At 42.5% G+C, this 19,432-nt stretch overlaps 1 protein-coding gene across 1 annotated transcript; it reads left to right on the forward strand.

The window, feature by feature from the left end:
• The first annotated feature begins 2,081 nt into the window (after positions 1–2,081).
• On the forward strand, positions 2,082–10,614 carry LOC143275687 (serpin B3-like). Its single transcript, XM_076579980.1, has 3 exons — positions 2,082–2,328; positions 2,874–3,080; positions 8,351–10,614. Exons 1-3 carry the CDS (start codon positions 2,164–2,166, stop codon positions 8,522–8,524), a joined length of 546 nt encoding a protein of 181 aa, XP_076436095.1. The 5' UTR covers positions 2,082–2,163; the 3' UTR covers positions 8,525–10,614.
• Positions 10,615–19,432: the final 8,818 nt, after the last annotated feature.

Here is a 19,432-nt window from a genome sequence, read left to right on the forward strand (position 1 = left end):
TTTTTTTGTTTTCTATGCCTGTTATGTACAATTTGCGTATTATGTATAATTATGTCAATGTTCAGGTTTGATTGGTTTATCGATAGATTAATGGAAAGGCCAATTTGATGCATGTAGTTATATGTGCATGCATACGACTATTCATGCACACACACACACACACACACACACACACACACACACAAAATCCCTCCCCCCACACCCCCTTTTTTTTTTATATACAAGATCAAGATCAATATTATATGACACACAGTCACACACAAATTGTTGTTTTTTTTTAATGGCTAACTCATGTTCAAGATTTTAAATCCCAAAACTAAGTTCATGGCAGAAACTATATTACATATTTAATTCAGCATTTTTATGAATGAGAAGTAGCCAAAATGAAAACCATCACTGTGGTGATTGATATTCAGTGTCCCAACACATTTACCACTCTGAATAAAGTCCACAACTTGCTGCAACACAAGCAGCCATTACTTACATCTAACCGAAGTCATGCTTACCAAAAATAAACAACAAAAATCAATAATAATAATGATATTAAAATAAGATAAATGAAGATATCTTATTTTAATACCTAACCAAAGTCACACCTACCAAAAAAAAAAAGATAATGATATTAAGATAAATAAATGAAAACAAGAACATCACTACAGTTAAAGCATTTCAGCTAAAAAGCTGGCCCAGTGCTTCCCTCATTGAACGACAAGCAACCTCCAGGTTGATGACCACTCCCTCCAACCACCTGAGCTCATCTTCTTCCACCACCAGTCAGTCATTTCAGAAACCATTTCCATCAGTACATTCAAAATGTCAGTTTCTCAAGATGGTGGCATTAGAACAAACTCATATATGTGCTAAACCACGTCTACCACACAGATGCCTGATCAGCAGCATAACCCAATACATCAGGCTTTGAGTGCATGCATATGTTTGTGTACCCATCGGGGTAGATTTCGTCTGCACAACTTTTGCCAGAGGACAAACACTTATGTTGCCATGGGTTCATTTTCTGTGTGCAGTATGCTTCCTGCACATTAGATTGGTGTATCGTTGCATGATTTTAAATAAAGTATGAGAAGACGGATGAGACATGGATTTCAAACTCGGACTGTCACGGTTAACAGTGTAAACGCACAGTCTCTCTCTCTCTCTCTCTCTCTCTCTCTCTCTCTCTCTCCATTGTCAATCAGAGTATTGGGAACCGGGCTTTCACCAACATACACATATTTCATAAGGACATGGAGTGATTACCAGGTATATAATATACTTGCAATTTTCCTTTCTATGCATTGAACCAAAAAGTTGTCATTTAGACAGGATTCACACATGAGCCATGAAGGCTTTGCCTCTTGTTCAAGTGAATCACAAGTGAGTCTTGAAGGCCTTGCCTCTCTTGTTATAATATGGACTTGATACACAATGACATTATCTTCATGTTCACGTGAGATTGTGTTGATTCTTCAATTATTGTACTTTTTGTGAAGTTTTGAAATTTTGGGTATTTGCGAAATCCTCAAAATTTACAATGGGTAAAAAGATTGGAACTGCTATGAATTAAAACTCAGAGAACATTTTCATACGTACTCGTGACAAAACTTCAATAACATGTCATAAAACAATCATGCAAAGTCTCACGGTTGTAGGTTTACTCATCATTGAGCAAGTCCAAGGTATGTTGTCAAGGCCAGAAACTTGACGACTCGCGTCAAAATTGAACAAAATAAACACTTTCGTGATTCAGCAAGCAAACTTTATCGGCAGTTTTTTTCATTGCTAAAGACATCTTTACAGTGGGTAAAAACCTTATGCATATGATAGAAGAGATGTTCAAGAATCAAAATCCATCAAAAATCCAATCATAAAAAAAATTCATCATTTTGGTCTCTTTTTTTTAATTTATTTTTTTTTTCTCAAGGCCTGACTAAGCGCGTTGGGTTACGCTGCTGGTCAGGCATCTGCTTGGCAGATGTGGTGTAGCGTGTATGGATTTGTCCGAACGCAGTGACGCCTCCTTGACGCTACTGAAACTGAAACTGAAACTGAATTGCACTGCCGTGTCCGTCCGTCCCCCAGGGTACATGGAAGGAGATCTTCGACGAGCGGTCCACGCGCGATCAGGACTTCACCACGGGGTCCGGGCGCGTGGTGCGCGTGCCCATGATGTCACGTGACGGGGCCTACTCGGTGAAGGCCCTGGAGCCGGGGCTGAGGACGATGGTGTTGGAGCTCCCCTTCGGGACTGACGACAGGTTCTCCCTCTTCGTCCTCCTGCCTGACGACGTCAATGGGCTGCCCAACCTGGAGTCCCGCCTCGATTCCCAGGTCGGTGTGTGTGTGTGTGTGTGTGTGTGTGTTTGTGTGTGTTTATGGGTGTGTGTGTGTGTGTGTGTGTGGGGGGGGGGGGTCGGGGTGTGTGTGTGTTTGTGTGTGTGTGTGTGGTGGGGGGGTTGGGGGTGGTGGAGGGAGGTGGTTACCCAACCTGGAGTCCCGCCTAGATTCTCAGGTCGGTGTGTGTGTGTGTGTGTGTGTGTGAGGTGTGTGTGTGTGTGTGTGGAGGGGGGGGGGGGCGAAGAGAGCTGTCTGCCCAACTTGGAGTTCCATCTCGATTCTCAGGTCGGTGTGTGTGTGTGTGTGTGTGGGGGGGGGGGGGGGGGGGGATGGGATGGGTTGGTGTGGTGGGTGGTTGCGCGCGCGCGCGTGTGTGTGTGAGGGGTGGGGGATGGGCGTGGGGGGGAGGTTGTGTGTGTGTATGGGAGGGGGGGTCTGTGTGTGAGTCTGTGTCTGTTGTGTGTATTGGTATTTTCTTGTGGTTTTTTTAAACACAAAATAATGATACATGTATTTTTTCAATCCCAACCCACAAACAGGTTCTGGAGGACGCCATGAGCAGCATGCCCCAGGCATCGCGCTTCCAGATCCAGATCCCCCGGTTCACCCTGAGGATGAAGACCTCGGTGAAGGAGACCCTGCGGGCCATGGGCCTGAGCAGGCTGTTCTCAGACTCTGCAGACCTCTCCCGCATGTCTCCCGACAGGCTGAAGGTGGCAGATGTCATGCACGAGGCTGTTCTTGAGGTAAAGGGCGGTGGTGGTGGTGGTGGTGGTGTTCGTTGGGTGCAATGGGGTTGGGGTGGGTTGTGGGTGGTTGTTTGGGTGGTTGGTGGTTTTCCGTTTGTTGGGTGGGGTTGGGGTAGGTGGGGTTGTGGGTGGTTGTTTGATGGTGGTGGGTGTCCGTTTGTTGGGTGGGGTTGGGGTGGGTGGGGTATTATGTGGTGGTTGTTTGATGGTGGTGGGTGTCCGTTTGTTGGGTGGGGTTGCGATATGTGGGGTTGTGGATGGTTTGGTTGAGTGAGGGTGGTACACGATGAATGACGAGGCGGGGTGCGGATGGGCGAGGCCTCCTGGCGACTTCACACAACATGGACATTCTCTCTAGTTACTCCCCTTGTTCTCAGTTTTCAAAATCGGACGACAATGTACACAAGCAGAAGACTGTCCATAGCCCTCCAGAAGTTTCGAAAGCTTGAGAGGAGTAGGATCATCGACTGTGACACACATAGAATAAGATAAAATTTGAAATAAAATACAACAAAAGTTGAGGTTAAATATCCAGTTGCCATTTACGACCACCGGGATAGTGAATTATCATACAGCGTACGTGTCAGGCGGGACCCAGTTCTCTCCTTTTGCACGTAAAAGAACCCACGGCAACAAAAGGGTTGTTCCTGGCAAAATTCTGTCGAAAAATCCACATCGAAAGGAAAAACAAATAAAACTGCACGCAGGAAAAAATACAGAAAAAAGGGTGGTGCTGTAGTATAGCGCCGCGCTCTCCCTGGGGAGAGCAGCCCGAATTTCACACAGAGAAATCTGTTGTGATAAAATGAAATACAAATACAAATATATTCGGTGTAAAGTGACTTTGCCATGGACACAACACCATACCGAAACAGGGCCTCGAACTCAGATCACCGGTGAACACCGTTTCAGTCTGACCAATCCTGTCACGGTCGCCTCAAAACTAGCAACAACAACAACAACAACAAAAAAGCCAGTAAAAGCCTTTTTAGAAAACAAAAAAACTAACATACCCCCCATCCCTCACAACTACCTTGCAGGTTAAATTTTCCATTTCACCGCCAGTTAATTCAGAGCGCAAAACTCCCTTGTGCTGCAAACACAGAAGAGATAGTGTCTAAGAATAGCTGGGGATTCCCCATGCCCTGCGATGTGTGTGTAGAAAACATGGCCTAATCCTACCACCGAACATTCAAGAGCAGTAGGTTCGTGGATAACAGTTTCAGTTTCAGTTTCACTTTCTCAAGGAGGCGTCACTGCGTTCGGACAAATCCATACACGCTACACCACATCTGTTGAGCAGATGCCTGACCAGCAGCATAACCCAACGCGCTTAGTCAGGCCTTGAGTGCATGCTTACATATTTGTGTACCTATGAAAGTGGATTTCATTTTACGTAATTTCGCCAGAGGACAACACTCTCGTTGCCATGGGTTCTTTTTCAGTGCGCCAAGTGCGTGCTGCACACGGGACCTCGGTTTATCGTCTCATCCGAAAGACTAGACGCTCAGTTTGATTTTCCAGTCAAACTTAGGAGAAAGGGCGAGAGCGGGATTCGAACCCACACCCTCACGGACTCTCTGTATTGGCAGCTGAGCGTCTTAACCATTCTGCCACCTTCCTCCTAACGCGTGGATAACAACAGACCCGTGATCATGATCGCCTTTCAGTGACATGGGTCCTCTACCTAGCTGGTGCAAAAATGCGACTTTGGCGCTGAAAGGGGTTTATTTTAAAGAGCACAGCCTTTGTCTTCTTCCTCCCAGGTGGACGAAAAATGCGTCCTCTACTTAGCTGGTACATACATGCGACTTTGGCGCTGAAAGGTATTTTCATTTTGAAGAACACCCCCTCTATCTTCCTGTCTTCCCCCAGGTGGACGAAAAGGGGGCAACCGCCGCCGCGGTGACGTCAGTGGGTATCGTGGCCCTGTCCCTACCCCCTCAGTTCCGGGTGGACCACCCGTTCCTGGTGGTGCTGAGAGACAAGAAGGCCAGGCTGAACCTGTTCATGGGCCGTGTCAACGATCCTTCCACCCAAGGGTGAAGCCTGAGGGTTCCTGGGGGGGTCCTGGGACACTCGCACAGGCCGACTGTGGACAGGGGAAGGTGGGGGGTGGTGGTGGTGGTGGTGGGCTTGGGGTGTGGGGGTGGGTGGGAGGGGCTAGCTTAATTAATCCATTCAACCCTTCGGAGTTTATGAATGATGATGAATGATATGGATACTTATATAGTTTATAATATCAGCAGCCTTCCGTGCCATTATGATGCGGTAAAAAATTTGAAAAGTATACTGAAATTGACCGGTTTTTTTTTTTTTTTCCCCTTCGAATTGATACGTGTTGACGAAGCCGGAAGTACCGTAGAAGTTAGTTCCCTTTGCTTGCAGTTCATGCAGGACAGGACAAGACAAGACGTGTTTATTTCAGGAAACACCGTGAGGGCACACGAAAATGTTACATATTTCATGTAACTAATACAGATATTAATCACATTTGGTGTCATATAACCACTACAAATATTGATCACAGGTATTGTGCTCATGTTGCGTGAGTAGGAATATGGAGACCGCTTTGATGCAACGAATAATTGACGCCTTAACAATGCTCGGGCTCCAGGGTCGAATGAGTTAAAGTCATGTCTTTTCTTTTCACTCGTGTTGTGTCCGACCAGTGGTGACTCAGCGTCAGAAGTCTTTTGAACTTCAGTGGCTGAGTCGTCCTGTGCACCTCTCGTGAGGAAACCATGATGAGCCAGCGTTAGTGGACCTTTGGATTTCAGCGGAAACAAGCTTTGGGACAACCCTGAACACATTATATGATCAAACTCTAATGAATTAACGCCAGAGGAGTTTTGTTTTTCAGTGGATACAAGCTTTTGGACAGTCCTGAACACATCATGTAATTAAACCGTAATGAATCAACGTCAGAGAAGTTTTGATTTTCAGTGGGCACAAACTCTGGGACAATCCTGACCACATTTCTTATGCAAACCGTGATAGTTCAACGTCAGAAGACCTTTAAATTTCAGCGGATACCTCTATGCTTTGGTATAACCCCGATCAACGTCATGAAACCGTAATGACTCCACGTCAGATGACTTCATGGGACCTGAACACCATTCTCGATGAAACCTCGAAATAAATCAACGTCAGAAAACCTTTGAACTTCAGTGGATATACATGCTTCGGGGCAATCATTTCTTGAAGACGCTCACGTTTTTCGTGCAGTCAGTCAGTCTAAGGTCACACTCACACACTTGGTTTCTGTATGTTGTTCTCGTAACGATTTCTCACGGCAGATTTTTGTGTGTGTGCAGGCAGTCAGTCTTAGGTCACAGTCACACACACACATGGTTTTCGTGTGTTCTCACAACGATTTCTCAGAGTCACAGAGCAGTTTGGTGCAGTCATCATTTTCAAGCTAACACCTTGTTCCTGTGTTCTCTTGACGATTTCTTGAAGACGCGCACAGCAGTTTTTCGTGCAGTCCGTCAGTTTAAGGCGACAGACTCACACATGACTTCTGTGTCGTTTCTCTAAACGATTTCTTGGAAGATGCACACGGCAGGTTTTTTGTGTGTGTATGTGTGCAGGCAGCCAGTCTTAGGTCACAGTCATACACCTGCTTTTTGTGCGTTCTCTTAACAATTTCTCAGTCAAAGAGCAGTTTGGTGCTGTCATCATTTTCAAGCTAACACCTTGTTCCTATGTTCTCTTAACGATTTCTTGAAGACGCACACAGCAGGTTTTCGTGCAGCTCGTCAGGTTAATACTGCTTTAGGACGTGACACTTACGTCCATAGTGACGTCACTGGTGACATCATCAAAAGAAGGGAAATAACTCTGGGAGGCTGAAAATTCACACATTTCATCTGGAGTAGTTTATCTCCAGAGCCCGTTTTCTCAGTTTTCGGCTGATTGTTCTGGATATATGGATAGAGTAGAGTGATGGCCTAGAGGTAACGCGTCCGCCTAGGAAGCGAGAGAATCTAAGCGCGCTGGTTCGAATCACGGCTCAGCCGCAGATATTTTCTCCCCCTCCACTAGACCATGAGTGGTTGTCTGGACGCTAGTCATTCGGATGAGACGATAAACCGAGGTCCCGTGTGCAGCATGCACTTATCGCACTTAAAAGAACCCACGGCAACAAAAGGGTTGTTCCTGGCAAAATTCTGTCGAAAAAGCCACTTCGATAGGAAAAACAAATAAAACTGTACGCAGGAAAAAAAAAATGCAAAAAAATGGGTGGCGCTGTAGTGTAGCGACGCGCTGTCCCTTGGGAGAGCAGCCTGAATTTCACACAGAGAAATCTGTTGTGATAAAAAGAGAAATACAAATACAATACATATTGATTAATGACTCGAAACGCCTCTTCCTACTGTTTATTTCCCTGGCAGTAAAGGGTTTTTAAAAGCGACAATCACACACCTGGTTTCTGTGTGTTGTTCTCTTAACGATTTCTTGAAGACGCACAAAGCAAGTTTTAGTGCAGTCTGTCATTTTCAGGTGAGTCATACACCTGGTTTCAGCGTTCTCATAACGATTTATTGTAGACGCACAAAGCAAGTTTTAGTGCAGTCAGTCATTTTCAGGTGAGTCATACACCTGGTTTCTGTGTGTTGTTCTCTCAACGATTTCTTGAAGACATACACAATAGATTTTGCTGCAAGTCCGTCAGTTGAAGGCGCCAGTCACACACCTGGTGTCTGTGTGTTGTTCTGTTAACGGTTTCTTGAGGACACACAGCAGTTTTTCGTGAAGGAAGCCCGTCAGTGCAAGGTCAAAATAACACACTTTGTCTTCTGTGTGTAGTTCTCTTTAACGATTTCGTGAAGACGCGCACACACACGGCAGTTTTCCGTGCAGTCAGTCTGTCAGTTAGTTTCAGGTGAGTCGAACACCTGGTTTCTGTTTGTTCTCATAACAATTTCTCAAGTCACAGAGCAGTTTGACGCAGTCATCAATTTTCAAGCCGACACCTTGTTCCTGCGTCCTCTTAACGGTTTCTTGAAGACGCACACTGCAGTTTTTTTCATGCAGACAGTCAGTCAGTCAGTTTCAGGTGAGTCAAACACCTGGTGTCTGTGTGTTCTCACAACAATTTCACAGAGCAGTTTGACGCAGTCATCAATTTTCAAGCCGACACCTTGTTCCTGCGTCCTCTTAACGGTTTCTTGAAGACGCACACTGCAGTTTTTTTCATGCAGGCAGTCAGTCAGTCAGTTTCAGGTGAGTCAAACACCTGGTGTCTGTGTTCTTGTCGCCAGGTGGACGAAAAGGGAGCGACCGCTGCCGCAGTGACCTCTGTCGGCATCGTGGCTGTGTCCCTACCCCCTCAGTTCCGGGTGGACCACCCGTTCCTGGTGGTGCTGAGAGACAAGAAGGCCAGGCTGAACCTGTTCATGGGCCGTGTCAGCGATCCTTCCGTGGGTGATGCCTGAGGTCTCCAACCACCCTCACTCCCCCCCCCCCCCACTGCCCTGCCAACAGCAAGGGACTCTGATAACTCGTGGACAGCATTTGTGGCTTGATAGTTATTGGTGTTGAAGAGGAGGAGGGGATGTTGTTCAGTTTGTACAGGGATTGACCATTGTAGGTCTTGTTTCTTTTCCTGGTTCCTGTTTCTTGTGTACAGACATTGGCCAACTTACATTCACCTTCTGTTTCTGACGTACAGACATTGACCAATCTATGTCTTTTTCCGCTACTTTTTTGTCTGTTTCTTACGTACAGACATTGATCATTATAGATCTTGTTCTTTTTCCAATACTTTCTGTTTCTGAGGTTCTGACACTGACCAACCTATGTCTTTTTCCAACTGTTTTCTGTCTGTTTCTTACGTACAGACATTGATAATTGTAGGTCTCGTTCTTTTTCTGATACTTTCTGTGTTTCTGATGTACAGACATTGACCAACCTGTCTTTTTCCACTGCTTTCTGTTTCTTACGTACAGACATTGATCATTGTAGGTCTTGTTCTTTTTCTGATACTTTCTGTCTGTTTCTGACGTACAGACATTGACCAACCTATGTCCTTTTCCCACTGCTTTCTGTCTGTTTCTTACGTACAGACATTAATCATTGTAGGTCTCGTTCTTGTTCTGATACCTTCTATCTGTTTCAGAGGTACATACATTGACCAACCTATGTCCTTTTCCAAGTGTTTTCTGTCTGTCTGTTTCTTACGTACAGACATTGACCATTGTATGTCTTGTTCTTGTTCTGATATTTTCTGTCTGTTTCTGGTTTACAGACATTGACCAACCTATCCTTTTTCCACTGCTTTCTATCTGTTTCTTACATACAGACATTGATCATTGTAGGTCTTGTTCTTTTTCTGATACCTTCTATCTATTTCTGAGGTACTGACATTGACCAACCTATGTTCTTTTTCCACTGCTTTCTGTCTGTTTCTTACGTACAGACATTAACCATTGTAGGTTTTGTCCTTTTTCTGATACTTTCTGTCTGTTTCTGATGTACAGACATTGACCAACCTGTGTCCTTTTCCCACTGTTTTCTGTCTGTTTCTTACGTACAGACATTAACATTGTAGGTCTTGTTCTTTTTCTGATACTTTGTCTGTTTCTGACGTACAGACATTGATCAACCAATGTCCTTTTTCCACTGCTTCCTGTTCCTTACGTACAGACATTGATCATTGTAGGTCTTGTTCTTTTTCTGATACCTTCTGTCTGTTTCTGAGGTACAGACATTGACCAACCAATGTCCTTTTTCCACTGCTTCCTGTTCCTTACGTACAGACATTGATCATTGTAGGTCTTGTTTTTTTTCTGATACTTTCTGTCTGTTTCTGACGTACAGACATTGACCAACCAATGTCCTTTTCCCACTGCTTTCTGTCTGTTTCTTACGTACAGACATTGATCATTGTAGGTTTTGTCCTTTTTCTGATACTTTCTGATGTATAGACATTCATCATCGCAGTCCCGCTCTTTGTCTTCTGTTTCTTCTTCAGTCTGATTGTCCGGCAGCGGTCCTGGTTCTGTCTATGGCTTGCATTAGAATATGCTTTGGAAATTGTAGTGTATATATGATAGTCAGTCGTGTCCGACTATGACCATCAGAGGAGGCAACTGCTGTTCCGACTATTTGGGCTAGAATTTTGATTATAGTGGAGAGTGTCTTGCCCAGGTTACATCCCCACTCTCTCGGCCAAGAGGGTTTGAGGACAGTCGGCGTTGGGATGGTTCCCAAAGAGCCAGCTAGCCCCCAAGGCTGCAGCACTAAGAACCAGTGCAATTTTGCCTCCTAGTTTGAGAGTCATAGTCCTTCACAAAAATTGTAGTGTAACCCCAAAGTAAACACGCAATGATTATAACAGAATGTTTGCGCGTTCCTTCGTTGACAAACCAATGGTTACAAAGCTGGGAAGTGGGGGAGGGGCGGAGGGGGGTGGGGTCAGTGTTTGAGGTAACATCTTGTTGCTATGTTATTCACATCTTTGATGTATTGTATGTGTTTTTTTCTGTGTTCATGTACTTCCAAAAATAAAATCTACACATATTTCTATCATTTGTCTGTTGTTGTTTTTTTTGTTGTTGTTTTTTTTAATCAGTGACGGGTCGTGTCCCTTATTGTTGGGAAATTACCGTGCACGTTCACACATACAGACACATACGCACGCACGCACACACACACAAACACACACACACGCATACACACTTCAACTGTCATTAGCAATAGCAATAAGATTTTACAATTCAGTTTAATCGCACTCTCGACTACAAACAACTTGAGTTCACTCACTGAAATTCAGTGAAAACATCAGCTTTGACCAATGCCCTCGTTCCCCTTACGCACTCTCTTGTCTGGGTAATAGAGAGTGTGGGAATGCGCGCGCGTGTGTGTCACCCCCCCCCCCCCAACCCCCACCAAAAAACAAACAAACAAACCACAAAAAACACCCCCCCCTACCCAAACAATAACAACAACAAAAAACAAACAAGCCCAACCACCACCACCACCACCACATCAAAGTTATAGGATATTTCCTTATCGATTGCATGTTGCAGTCTTTGTCAACGACTTTTCTGAAAGGTTTCAGAATTCTTCATGAATCTAACAGTGACTGGATGCCAGTTTCACCCTCACAGCACACACACACACTCTCTCTCTCACACACGCACACAAATGTCACACACGCACACACACCCTCTCTCTTCAACTATCATTAGCAGTTGTAGTAGTAGTAGTAGTTGTGGTTAAGATATCGCCCAAACGAAGAAAAAAAAGAAAGAAAAAAAAGAAGAAGAAAAGATGAAGAAGAAGAAAAAACAACAAACACCCCCCCCCCCCCACACACACACACACAAACACACACACAAAACCAACAACAACTCGTGTTGAACTTTGGAGATCCACGAACGATCCGATAACTCCTGCTGTCTTACGGTTGTCCTGATTGATTTTCACTGCGGATTATCTCCACCTCCTTGCGCAGGGAGAAGTCATGGAAACATGAGAACCTGAAACACGGTGAAGATTCCATTGTAGTCTCTTAACTCACTCAGTACGGCCAGTCCAGTCCTCTCTTCTCCTCTACACAGACCCCTCGGATGTCCAGTGGGTGTCTGAATGACCCAACCTTTAGCTTCCGTCGTCAGAATTGTGGTATTCTTTGTCAACATTCACCTCTTCAGTATAAGAGCCTTCCCGCTTGCAATATTTTGATGATGGTAACTGGGGTGAAACGCTGTTAACGTCGTCTCTTTCGCCGTTCGTATGGAGAGAGTTAAAGTCAGGGAGCTATCTTTTTCTTTTTATTATTATCCATATTATTGTTATTATTATTATTATTGTTATACGGCACAACTTAGCGTGTTTCACATGGAGAGGTGCATGCAAATCAAACCATTATCATGTTAATGATGATGATCATGTTGACAAATGGTGGTGGTGATAATAACGATGATGATGATGTGGATGATAATGGTGATGAAATTGATGGTGATGATGATAATGACGATGTTGATGATAATGGTAACGATGATGATGATAACGACGATGATGGTGATAATGATGATGATGGCGATGATAATGATAACGACGATGGTGATAATGATGATGATGACTACGATGATAATAACGATAATAGTGATGATGAAGAAAGGTAATGTCCAAATTTAGCAACCTAAGTTCCTGGAGCTTATTGCACGATATATTTCGTGTATTTTGCAATGCAGACATGAAGTATAACATGATGTAAATAACAATGATTTTACCTTTGCCATCCTCTCGAAGTCGGTAAATGTTGTGTAAATTGCCTGAAAAACCACCGTCATAACCCAATACGAACCTGATAACGACATCACACGCTTTCTTGCAATTGCAATTTTGGCGGCTGTACAGGAAAGTGTATATGTCGTGATCAGGTTATTAAGGGGTTATGACGGTGATTTTTCAGGAAATTTCTCCACAGTTTACCTACTGATATTGGGTGACAAAGGTAAAATCATTGATATATATGTTTACACTTCATGCCTGCATTGCAACGTACGCGAAATATACAGTGCACATAGCTCCAGGATCTGGATCTGGATCTGGATGCATACATCGCAGGAGCCAATCATCGGCAATGAACGCGACGGAACAGGGAGAACGCAAAAATAGTATAATAGGCCACCACACTGACCTAACGGTCTTTCCTACAGGTTCAGGTCTGAATGAGTCTGGATCTGGATCTGTACGTCGCCGAACCAATTTTGATTATATTACGACGGAAAAACAGGGAGACCGCAGCAAAAAAAAACCCCAAAACAACAACAAAAACCAAAAAAACAAAACAATCCAAAACAACCCTCCCCCCAAAAAAAAAAAAAAAAAAAACACACCAAAAAACAACCCCCCCAAAAAAAACAACAACAACAAACAAATCTTTTAAGGACCAGCTAGGTGTGGAGCTGCCGGATCGCTACTGCTTTTCGTTTTGCACATACAGACAAGCCTGTACATTACGGGCCCTGACCCTACAGAAGGTAGTGCCAAGCCCACAAAATCAAACAACAACAAGAGGCAAAGCCTTCAAGACTCACTTGTGCTTCACGCTTTATCCTGTAAAGGAATCATTAGGTGGGGGGAAAAAAAGAGATTTTAAAAATGGTTGAAAAGTGCTCTGTATTAAATATGATGGATAAGCTTGGGAGAAGAAAAAAGAAAAGAAAAGAAAAAATGTAATGTTTAAGATGAGAAAGATCAGTTTAAAGCAAATTAAGTCCCCTAGCATTAATTACAGAGTAATTTCCCTTTTTTTACTATCTGCACCAAAACGTTTGCAAAATAAATAAAACTTCCATGCTTAGCAAAAGAAGTTCCTGTTTGAACAAAAAATGATATTAATGACTGCTCTTGTTGTTGTGTCAGAATATCAGATCAAAGTGCCAAGTTTAGAGAATACAAAAAATATAAATATAACAGTAAATGCAGTTTGCATATAATTAGGCTTCATTTTTTATTTGTTTGTGCCCATCCCAGAGGTGCAATATTATTTTAAACAAGATGACTGGAAAGAACTGAATTTTTCCTATTTTTATGCCTAATTTGGTGTCAACTGACAAAGTATTTGCAGAGAAAATGTCAATGTTAAAGTTTACCACGGACACACAGACACACACACAGACAACCGAACACCGGGTTAAAACATAGACTCACCATCCACACCCATCCTTTCCCCACCTACCTAGCCTGACTAACTAATGTGCAGTATGAGTTTTAGTGGGGGGGGCTGCAGAACTGCCCACTGCTGCTGTAAATGCGGCGACAGTACTGGCCTGGACTGTTGTTTCTTCCAGGTGGTTTCACAACAAAGGTATCTACAGGTTTAAAAACTGGTTAAAATCTCTTCTGCTGTCTAGATGCTTAGGAGGCAGGCGATGTTAAATCTGTCAAGCGCTGATGTAAATGCGCTGGCAGAGCCTGCTCTGACGATGTCCTCCTCCAGGTGGTTCCAGTCCATTACTGTCTGCACGAAGAAGGAATGTGCGTACAGGAATTTTATAGTAGTAGTAGTAGTAGTAGTAGTAGTGTAGGGACTGGCATTTGACTGCCTAGGCCTCACGACCTTTTTTTTTTATGTCCCCTTCAATATCGGTCTCCTTTTATTTGTGGGATACATATATGTTTTCTTTTACATGTTCTGTAAATCACTCATCAAAGTCAGTAAATTTTTTCTTTTAAATTGATGTTCATGTCAAGCAGATTTTTGAACACATTAGTATTTTGTGCAAGTTTAGTTTCCAATGGTAGTGCATTCCATATATGTGCCATTCTATTAGCTGATGAATTTTTCCTTTGGTTAGCCCACTCAGTACGGCCAGTCCTCTCTTCTCCTCTACACAGATCCCTCGGATGTCCAGTGGGTGTCTGAATGACCCAACCTTTACCTTCCGTCGTCAGAATTGCGGTATTCTTTGTCAACATTCACCTCTTCAGTATAAGAGCCTTCCGCTTGCAATATTTTGATGATGGTAATTGGGATGAAACGCTGTTAACGTCGTCTCTTTCGCCTTTCGTATGGAGAGAGTTAGTATTACAGTGCTCTTTACAAGTTTTCATCATTGAATTTCTTGTATTCTCATAATCTGACATTCTAAAAATATTATTGACATTGACTTCATTATAGCAATTTAACATTTTGTATGTTTCTATTAAATCCCCTCATAGCCTTCTTATCATATCATATCATATCATTATCAAGGCGTGCAGGCCTGACAAGGCCTTTTGCCCGCTTGAAGTGGGGAAGAAAAAGAGAGTCCCCACATATGTCTGGTGCATTTTTCAACATTGAGTGCGCAATGCTTGAAAAATCAATAAATATGTAAATGAGTTTTGTATTTAAATTTTTTAAAAATGAATATCAAGATAATTTTTTTAATGTATTCTTCCCTTTTGGCTGCTAAAGTTGGACATCACCGCTTAATGATGATGATAATGATGATGATGATGATGATGATGATGAAGTACCTGCAGAATTTACTGTCGGTCCAACAGCGAGCACACCAACTGTTACATTCCTTGAGATTTTTCTGGTCCATCTGCGTGGACAGCCTGCACTCTCTCTCGTGAATCTGACCCGACACCAAGCGTGACGTCGCTAACAGCACCACCAGAACGAGGCTCTGACGTAAATGAATTTGACGTCGTGATGTCATAGCTGTTTCATTTAGACAAAAAGAAAGAAAAGAAAGAAAGGAAAAAAAAAGTGAGTTAAGTTTGACATAGTTTTTCCAATGAATGGCTTTTGGAGGGAAAATAGAAGCTGCAAAAGCCATTAGCACCAAAAACGAGTCTTTGAAGTAAAGTAATTGAACTTGACAGCGTGATGTCATGGCTGTTTCATTAAGTTGATAACGATAATGATCACGATCTTTTATTCAGATTAAGGCCAAAGCCCCTTACTGAAGGGGGTCATACAAGAAAATAAATAAAGAAAATGACTTGACACGATAAACCAACATCACAAAACAACCAAAAGTAGCTAATACAATACTCCACAACATTCACAAAATAACGGGGGGGAAGGGGGGGGGGGCCGTGGGGGGAGGGGGGGGGGGGAGGGGGGAGCTGTAAAAGCTGTTATCGCCAGAACGAGTCTATGCGTAATTTAATCTTTGACATCGAGATGTTTGGCTGTTACATTTATTTAAAAAAAAAGAAAAAAAAAAAGAAGAAGAAGGGAGTTAACTTTGACATACTTTTTCCCATTGAGTGGATTTTGGGGAAACACAACAACAGAAGCTGCTAAAAGCTATAAGCCGTTTAACGATATTCTGATTATGGTTTGCAGTGACAAGACAAAAGGTTTTTGTTGTTGTTTTGAATATGATGTTGGTTCCGGTGCAGAATATTTTATTTGTATTTGTATATGTATTTATCACAACAGATTTCTCAGTGTGAAATTCGGGCTGCTCACCCCAGGAAGAGCGCGTCGCGATACTATACGCTCAGCTCTTTCAAGTCTGGCCTTAAAACCCACCTCTTCCCAAAATAGCCTCCCTTGCCTGCCCTTCCTTGTCTTTAGTTTCTAGAGTTTTAGAGTTATGCATTCGTGTGAATGACTGGTGCGAAAGCGCTTTGATTTGTCTCTGCACAAGATCCAGCGCTATATAAATACCATTATTATTATTATTATTATTATTATACTCCAGCGCCACCCATTTTTTTGTAGTTTTTCCTGCATACAGTTTTATTTGTTTTTCCTATTGAAATGGTTTTTTTCAACATAATTTTGCCAGGAACAACCCTTTTGTTGCCGTGGGTTCTTTTACGTGCGCTAAGTGCATGCTGCACACGGGACCTCGGTTTATCGTCTCATCCGAATGACTAGCGTCCAGACCACCACTCAAGGTCTAGTGGAGGGGGAGAAAGTATCTGAGGCTGAGCCGTGATTGGAACCAGCACGCTCAGATTCTCTCGCTTCCTAGGCGGACGCGTTACCTCTAGGCCATCACTCCACACTCCATTACTGAGTTAACTGTCGCCAGTGTCCTAAAATCGTCACCTTTTCTACCTCACGTTTTTGTGTGTGTGTTTTTTTTTGTTTTTTTTTTAGCTGACTAGACACACAGACACAGAAACATACACGGACAAACACACACACACACACACACGGACACACGCACATGGACACACACAAGTATATCAGGGGGAAAATTTAAACCTTTGAACCCTTTTAAGGAATGCAGGATAATAAGTAACAGCATTGGTATTTTTCGCCCAAATATAACGTAAACAGCAATTAATTAAGATACGTGAAACCGTTGGTAAAAATATATATAATCATAATGCAGAGTAAGGCGTCTGCTATAAGCCTCGTTGCGGTTTAAAGAATATGGACCAATCAGAAACGAGATTCTTGGAAGATGCGGAGCACTTAAATGGGAGACAAAACAGACGACAGCAACGGACCCATCACCACTCACTCTGCAAGGTACCACTGCTGTCATAAAAAAACAAACAAAAAAAAACACACAAAAAAACACACACACCAAAAAAAAAACATCGGCTAATTCTACATACAAATGAACATGATTCGAGCGTTGAATATCACAGGTTAAGGGATGATATGACTGAGACATATAAAATTTTGTATGAAAAGAGCATAACACAAATTCTTTTTACCCTGATGACAGTACTCACACCAGGGGGACACCCATTAAAACTGACAAAAAACATTCACCAAATCAAACCTTTCTTCACACTTTTTTTTTTTTTTTTTTTTTTTAAGCTGACAGGGTTGTTAACTTGTGGAACAATTTGACCAGTCACATTGTCACTGGAGGAATACTTAACAATTTAAAGAAATCATTAAATACACGCTGGAAGGATCATGGCTTCCAAATTTAATTTCTCCATTGGAAGGATGCCATTGGTAACTGTGCACTCAATTAAGCACTCGTATAAACACGAAAACAGTCAAAGAAAAAAATTTAAGATCAGGCAAAAGTCGGATAAGGCCTAAAAGCCTTGACATTATTGATATGATGTTATATGATATTTTCATGATATGATATAATATGATAATTATCCTCTTTTTACCTATTTCCTTTCCAACTTTCAAACACTCTCTCCGCACACACACGCACACACACACACTTGTCCGTTTACCTTAGTGGAAGTGAGCAACATCCAACTTGAAGTTGTTATCCGTCGTCTTACGTCATATTTGATGACATCATTGCATTTTGACGCATGTGGACAGCACCGGCTGTTCTTGTGCCCACAAACACGGGTTTGAGTCTTCCACAAGACAGATATTCTTTTTAATTTTATATATATTATATATATATATATATATATATATATATATATATATATATATTTACTCTCCCCTCTGCTAGACCGTGAGAGCGGTGGTCTGGTTGCTAGTCTTTCGGAAACTATAAATACAGAAACAATCCAAATTGCCACCCCCTTTTTTTCTTTTATTAATTGATTGATTGATTGTTTACCCCCGAAAACGGAGTATGGCTGCCTACATGGCGGGGTAAAAACGGTCATACACGTAAAAGCCTACTCGTGTGCATACGAGTGAACGCAGAAGAAGAAGAAGATTGATTGTTTGATTATATTATTATTATTATCATCATTATTATTATTATTGCAGTTCATGACTTCTATTTGGGCACATGGAAACACAATAAATAAAAGAGAGGAAAAAAACAACAACAAAAAACCAGCAGCAACAAAAAAAACAAAACAGGTTCACATCCTCGGTGCGTGCAATCGCACGACGAAAAGAAATAGAGAAAAAAAAGAAAGAAAGAAGAAGGAAGGAAGAAAGAAAGAAAGAAACCCTTAGATGTTCCAAATCTAATTAAATTGAAAATATAGGAGGAGAAGGAGGGTAAACCAAGATGACCGTACCGCTGATTTGCACAAATTTTATCACACACACACACACAAACAACAACCCCACACATGTTAAGCTTCTGTTCCTCATTCTCAATGTCGTTGTTCCTGATTTCGTCTATGATTTTATTTGGGTCTAATTATACACATACACATGTCTACACACATTGTCAATTTTACCGACGGGCGCAATAGCCAAGTGGTTAAAGCGTTGGACTTTCAATCTGAGGGTCCCGGGTTCGAATCACGGTGACGGCGCCTGGTGGGTAAAGGGTGGAGATTTTTACGATCTCCCAGGTCAACATATGTGCAGACCTGCTAGTGCCTGAACCCCCTTCGTGTGTATATGCAAGCAGAAGATCAAATACGTACGTTAAAGATCCTGTAATCCATGTCAGCGTTCGGTTGGTTATGGAAACAAGAACATACCCAGCATGCACACTCCCGAAAACGGAGTATGGCTGCCTGCATGGCGGGGTAAAAACGGTCATACACGTAAAAGCCCACTCGTGTGCATACGAGTGAACGCAGAAGAAGAAGTCAATTTTACCACATATACAGGAGTTTTATACTGTGTGGATGGACATGTCACAACGAAGTTTATTCCTAACTCCTTTTGAAATGTAGGCTAAATGAACCGGCTATCAGGCTTTTTGTATATTTTTTAAATTTCTTAATTATTTTTTTAAAAGGCTTAATACGTACATGCATGACCTGATATCAGAACAGTTCAGAGGTGGCAACTGTTGTCCTGACTATTTGGACTTGACTAGAATTTGATTATCGTAGAGAGTGTCTTGCCCAAGTTACACCCCCTCTCTCTCGGCCAAGGGTTTAAAAAGATTTTTATTTATTTATTTATTTTAAGGACAGTTGGCGTTGTGATGGTCTCCAAAGGCCAGCTAGCCCCCCAAAGGCTGCAGCATTAATTAAGAGCCAGTGCAATCTTGCCACCTAATTTCAGAGTCACAGTCCTTCAC

Source organism: Babylonia areolata, chromosome 30, assembly GCF_041734735.1.
Source record: "Babylonia areolata isolate BAREFJ2019XMU chromosome 30, ASM4173473v1, whole genome shotgun sequence".
Classification (NCBI taxonomy): Eukaryota; Metazoa; Mollusca; class Gastropoda; order Neogastropoda; family Buccinidae; genus Babylonia; species Babylonia areolata.

Excerpts from the sequence above, each read along its gene's own strand:
- LOC143275687 (XM_076579980.1), top strand. The coding sequence starts at position 2,164 with ATGATGTCACGTGACGGGGCCTACTCGGTGAAGGCCCTGGAGCCGGGG. Across the intron at positions 2,329-2,873 it reads AGTCCCGCCTCGATTCCCAG|GTTCTGGAGGACGCCATGAG; the intron begins GTCGGTGTGTGT and ends ACCCACAAACAG. Across the intron at positions 3,081-8,350 it reads TGCACGAGGCTGTTCTTGAG|GTGGACGAAAAGGGAGCGAC; the intron begins GTAAAGGGCGGT and ends TCTTGTCGCCAG.